Here is a 5,828-nt window from a genome sequence, read left to right as displayed (position 1 = left end):
TCAAGAACGGGTGTCCTCCAAGACCACAGGGCAAGAGAATTGAAAGGCAGTGTGGCATGTTTACAAGATCAGGCTATGGAAGTGACCCTTGGTCCGCTTCTACTCTCTTCCTATTAGGCAGGTCAGTCACGTGACTGCATCAGGGGTGGTCCCACCACGGGGGCGTCAGGGAGGCTGGGAAGATGGAGAGGAACACATGGATATTGGGGGACCCCTCCTCCATCCCTGGGTGCTGTGGCTGTAGCCCTGAGGCCCAGCAGAGCATCTGGCCCATAGTGGATGTTCAATGAAGGTTTTTTGAATGAGTACCAGGAAGGTGAGTATGGGAAGTCAAATAGAAAAATTGAGGGGCACCCTGGCCCACCTACTCTGCAGACTGGGGACCGGCAGAAGCTGGAGGGGAATTCCCTGCACTGTGGAACTGAGTCTGGTCCCTCCCTTTGCCGGACATCCCCAGGGTGGGGCATGGTTGGTCCCTGGCAGGTTCAGGCAGGCAGAGGGCCCCATAGCTGCATGAGAGCTGAGGTTCCTTCCCTCTTCCTGCCTCTACACACCCTCCACCCTGCCACACAGCTGATGAAGTGCTTGCAGAGGATCATGATAGCAGAAGAGGCCTCGGGCTGCCAGGTGCCCCACCGGCCCTGGGTGTCCATCCGGAAGGTGGCTTTGTTGCTGCTTCTCCTTGGCATGGTGATAGGCTGCCTCGTCTGCAGTGTGCGCCTCACCCGAAAGCAGCAGGTGGATTCAACTGGGGTAAGTCCAGAAGGGAGGATGAGAGAGACAGACGTACATCTGCCTCCTGCAAGCTCAGGAGCATGGGGACCTCCAGCTGGGGCCGGGCCCTGGGGAGGAGGTGCAGCGCCGAGGGCAGGTAAGCAACTGAGTGAGGAAAGAATCAGCTCAGGGCAGAGGGATGGTGAGCTAGAGCGCAGACTAACAGACTCACGACCAAAAAAGAAAAAGAAAACAAAAAGATCAGAATGAGATGAATAAAAATCTGCCAGGGGGGCTTCCCTGACAGTCCAGTGGTTAACACCCCTCGCTTCCAACGCAGTGGGGCGGGGGGTTCGATCCCTGGTCTGGGGAATTAATAGCCCGCATAGCACGTGGCGTGGCCAAACAATAGAAAAGACAACTGCCAGGAAGAAAGATCTGGTGGAAAAGAACAGAGCGAGAGAGACCAGAGCAGGGAGGGGAGGCGGGGGCAAGGCTGCCCCCGGGGGTCTCCGGCTCTGGATAGTCAGTTCTGCCGACACCAGGAGGTAAATCCCGGGTGGAGATCCCGGGGTGGAGGAAGATACATACCGTATGGGGGCCTGGAAAATGACTCGTCTTTGGTGTTCCCCCAGCAGGCTGACTCAGAGGCTGCTGGGGGCTTCTCAAAGCTGGGAAGGGGCGGTTCCGGGACCTCCAAGGACAGGAGGAACCCTGGACACCTACCACAGGGTCCGGCTTTGGGGGCTGCATTACGGGGGTGGGAGAGCTTTGCAGGGGAGAGAGGCAGGTGTGTCGAGGCGCCCTGTGTTATATCCTGGAAACTAAGAAGTTCTTCAGAAGGTCTTCTCTTCATGCTCATGGCTAGTTCAAACCTACTTTCTCTTTAAGAGTTCTTCACAAAGGTCCCAACTCAGTCCGGTGGGATGATGGGTGGATAGAAGGATGGGTCGAGAAAAGAGAGCTCTTCCCTCGGGAACACTCAAGACCTCTGGTCTCTTTTCTTTTCTTTTCTTTTCTTCCAGTGGGACTTAGCGGAGCTGCAGCTGAATCACACAGGTAAAACCAGATGCATATGTGTGTTGGAGAAAGAGAAAAGAAGGAGGGTGGGGGAGGGAGAGAGAGAAAGAGAAATTGAGAAAGGATGAGAAAAAGAAACAAAGAGAGGGAGATATGGCGGCTGAGCACCTGCTTCCTGGCTCAGCCTTTTGTTTTCTCCCTTGGGAGATCCCAAACCAACTAAACCAAGCTAATAGCCATCACTAACCTGCCCTCACTGAGGCCACAAACACTAATTAAGCGGCTACTGTGAGGCAAGCCCTGTTCTGGGTGTCCCGAGAGCCCACAGAACCGACAGAAATCCCTGCCCTGTCGGTGTTTCCCTTCTACCAAGGGGACCAGAAAATAAATAAATAAACAAGGAAAATATGCAGCCTGCCAAGAGAGTAAAACACGCATCTGGTACTTCTGGGAGGAATATTAAGTAAGGGAGGGGGATCGGGCAGGCCAGCGTTGGGTTTGCCCTTGAAGATGCGGTCATCGGCGAAGGCATCCCTGAGAAGGGGGCTTTAGAGCAAGGACGTGAAGGAACGTGAGGGCGGGTACCATTTGGCAGTACTCTCCCAGCCTCTCTCTAACCCCCTTCCTCTTTGGGCCTCTCCCACCCCCCCCCCCCCCCCCACTCATCCCCGAGGGAAATCTTCGTCTTTTTTCTCTGGGTGCTTTCTGCTCGGGCTGCTATGACAGAATAACAGACCAGAAGGCTTATAAACAAGACATTTCTTTCTCATGGTTCTGGGGGCTGTGAAGTCCAAGGCACCGGCAGATCTGGTGTCTGGCGAGAGTCCGCTTCCTGGTTCATAAACAGCCAACCATCTTCATTTTTTCTTTTTTAAGTTTTTTTTTTTTTTTGATGTGGACCATTTTTAACGTCTTTATTGAATTTTTCACAATCTTGCTTCTGTTCTTTAGCTGCGAGGCATGTGGGATTTTAGCTCCCCCGACTTAGGGATGGAACCCACACCCCATGCATTGGGAACATGGAGTCTTAACCACTGGACCACCAGGGAAGTCCCCAGCCAGCCATCTTCTCATCTTTTTGCTGGGTCTTCACGTGGCTGAAAGGGAGGGAGAGAGCTCTCCGGGCTCTTCTCTTTCTCTCCCCACCCCCCTTTCTTTTTTTTTTTTTTTTTCTATTCTTTGGCCACCCCACATCACCCCACCCGGCCCCGCGGGGCATGCGGGATCTTAGTTCCCCAGCCACGGATGGAACCCGTACCCCTGCATTGGAAGCATGGAGTCTTAACCACTGGACCCGCCAGGGAAGTCACTCTTTCTCTTTTTAAATTGAGATATAGTTGACATACAACGTTGTATTAGTTTCCAGTGTACAACATGATTCTCTATTTGTATATATTACAAAACGATCACCACAGTGTCTAGCTAACATAGTTACAATTTTTTTTCTTGCCATGGGAACTTGTAAAATCTTCTCTCTTAGCAACTTTCAAATATACAACACAGTATCATTAACTCTAGTCGCCATGCTGCACATCACACTGCCAGAACTTAGGTTATAACTTATTTTATAAGTTTTACCTTTCGACCGCCTTCACCTATTTTGCCCACCCCGGCTCCCACCTGTGGCAACCACCGGTCTGTTCTCTGTATCTATGAGCTTGAGTTTTGTTTTCTTTTAGATTGCACGTATAAGGGAAGCCATACAGTATTCGTCTTTGTCTGACTTACCCCTAGGTCCGCCCATGTTGTCACAAGTGGCCGAATTTCCTTCTATTTTTATGGTTGAATTATATATATATATATATATATGTATAATATCACATATATTATATATAATAATATATATAAACATCTTTATCCATTTTATATATATGTGTGTATGGTGTGTGTATATATATACACGCACAATCCATACATATGTATATGTATACATATATGTGTGTGTATGTGTATATACAGATATATAGATATATAGATATCACATCTTCTTTCTCCATTCATCCATCAGTGGATATGGGGTCTATTTTATAAGGGCTCCACCTTCATGATCTAATCACTTCCCAATGGCCCACCTTCTAATACCATCCCCTTGGGGGTTAGGTTTCAACTTGGGAGTTTGGGGCATTCCCTCTATAGCACTCAGTTTCCCTAAACCTCCATCCTTCCATCCCTTCTCCCACAACCCTCTCAGGATCGCGGCAGGACCCCAGGCTGCGCTGGCAGGGAAGCCCAGCCCTGGGCCGCTCCTTCGTGCATGGGCCAGAACTGGACAACGGGCAGCTGCGTATCCAACGTGATGGCATTTATAGGCTGCACATCCAGGTGACCTTAGCCAACTGCTCTTCCTCTACGTGGACCGCCAAGCCCCTTAGCGCCACCCTGAGCGTGGCCATCTGCTTCCCCACAGCCCACAGCATTAGCCTGCTACGCCTCAACTTTCACCAAAGCTGCTCTGTCGCCTCCCAGCGCCTTACCTTCTTAGCCCACGGGGACATCCTCTGCACCAACCTTACTCCACCTCTGCTGCCCTCCAGAAACGCTGATGAGACTTTTTTTGGGATTCAGTGGGTGTGCCCTTGACCACTGCACTTCCTGGCCCAGATTTGTTGAGAAGGAGTTTTTTTCTTTGTTTTATCGTCAATTTATTCGTAAGTATTTTATTATTTTATTGTTGTATTGTATCCAAAGGTTGTATTTCTCTTCCTGAGAATGCATTGGCTTTTTTTTTAACTTTTTAATTATTTTTTCTTTTTTTGGTCGCACCATGTGGCATGTGGGATCTTAGTTCCCCAAGCAGGGAATGAACCCACACCCACCTGAAGGGCATCTGAAGGGCAGAATCCTAACCACTGGACCACCGTGAGATTGCATTGTTAATGCACAGAAACATAATTGATGTTTCTATATTGATTTGGGGTGTGTATGTGCTGTTTTTCTGTTTGTTTCTTTGTTTTACTTTACAGAATCTGTTTATTAGATCCAACAGTTTTTGGTTAAAGTATTTTTTAAAAACTCTTCTAAAAATAAAAACAATTTTATTTCTTCCTTTCCACGTCTGATACCTTTCTTTTTCTTCTACAATACCTAGGTCATTTTGCACCTATATCTGTAGGATAAATTCCTAGAAGTGGAATGGCTGGGTCCAAGAGGGTGTGTTTATAATTTTGATATTTATTAATAAATTGGCCTCTACAGGTGTGGAACCAATTTAGATTTTTAATCTGCACCATGTGACCATGGCTGCTCTGTGGGATGTGAAAAGAAGCTTTTCATTTGTCTTATTTCTAATAAAAGGGGAGCTTATTCCCCGCCCCCATACTTCAGTGTCATTTGAATCATTTGTATTTTCTTCTCTGTAAAATCATGTGTAGACACTCTTTTTTTTTAATTGAGGTGAAATTCACATAAAATAAAATTAACCCTGTTAAAGTGGCATTAATGCATTCACATAACTATATTCAGTATCTGGTAATAAACCATAATGGAAAAGAATATGAAATAATATGAAATATATTTTTTTTTTTGAGAAACCACCAAATAGTTTTGCAATGTGTCCACTCCTTGCCCAATTTTTCTTAACTGAGTCATCAACCTTTTGCTTTCTGTTTTGTACAAAGTTTTTATATGTTAAGGAATTTAGCCCTTTATCTGTAATATGAGTTGCAAATATCTTCTCAGTTTGTCTTTTAACTTTTGACATTGCCTATTTTTTTTTTTTTTTTTTTTGCTGTGCATTCTTTTTATTTTTACATCCTTGGATGTAAATATCTGTTTCTTCTTTAATGGCTTGTGGATTTCCTGAGCCAACACTCTCCAAAATTCCACACTGCTCAAAATTGTTCTCACTTTACCTGGCTTGAAGTGCCCCCTCCCCAACACCTCCCTGCAAAATAAGTTACTTAATTAATTTAATTTTTTTTGGGTTTTTTTGTTTTTTTTTTTGCGGTACATGGGCCTCTCACTATTGTGGCCTCTCCCGTTGCGGAGCACAGGCTCCGGACACGCAGGCTCAGCGGCCATGGCTCATGGGCCCAGCCGCTCCACGGTATGTGGGATCTTCCCGGACCGGGGTACGAACCCATGTCCTCGGCATC

At 47.1% G+C, this 5,828-nt stretch overlaps 1 protein-coding gene across 1 annotated transcript; it reads left to right on the top strand.

Moving 5' to 3' along the window:
* The first annotated feature begins 279 nt into the window (after positions 1–279).
* On the top strand, positions 280–4,875 carry CD70 (CD70 molecule). The gene is made up of 4 exons (XM_029218751.1): positions 280–753; positions 1,740–1,773; positions 3,926–4,382; positions 4,520–4,875. Exons 1-3 carry the CDS (start codon positions 280–282, stop codon positions 4,312–4,314), a joined length of 897 nt encoding a protein of 298 aa, XP_029074584.1. The 3' UTR covers positions 4,315–4,382; positions 4,520–4,875.
* Positions 4,876–5,828: the final 953 nt, after the last annotated feature.

The sequence above is a fragment of the Monodon monoceros genome, unplaced genomic scaffold, assembly GCF_005190385.1.
Source record: "Monodon monoceros isolate NGI ecotype Baffin Bay Population unplaced genomic scaffold, NGI_Narwhal_1 Super_Scaffold_12, whole genome shotgun sequence".
NCBI classification, from domain to species: domain Eukaryota; kingdom Metazoa; phylum Chordata; class Mammalia; order Artiodactyla; family Monodontidae; genus Monodon; species Monodon monoceros.
This window is presented reverse-complemented; position numbering and strand designations above follow the sequence as displayed.

What these genes read in the sequence shown, in the direction of transcription:
- CD70 (XM_029218751.1), top strand. Translation starts at nt 280, where the DNA reads ATGTTCAATGAAGGTTTTTTGAATGAGTACCAGGAAGGTGAGTATGGG. An exon ending in AGCAGGTGGATTCAACTGGG is followed by an intron (nt 754 to 1,739) that starts GTAAGTCCAGAA and finishes CTTTTCTTCCAG; the next exon opens with TGGGACTTAGCGGAGCTGCA. An exon ending in GCTGCAGCTGAATCACACAG is followed by an intron (nt 1,774 to 3,925) that starts GTAAAACCAGAT and finishes CAACCCTCTCAG; the next exon opens with GATCGCGGCAGGACCCCAGG.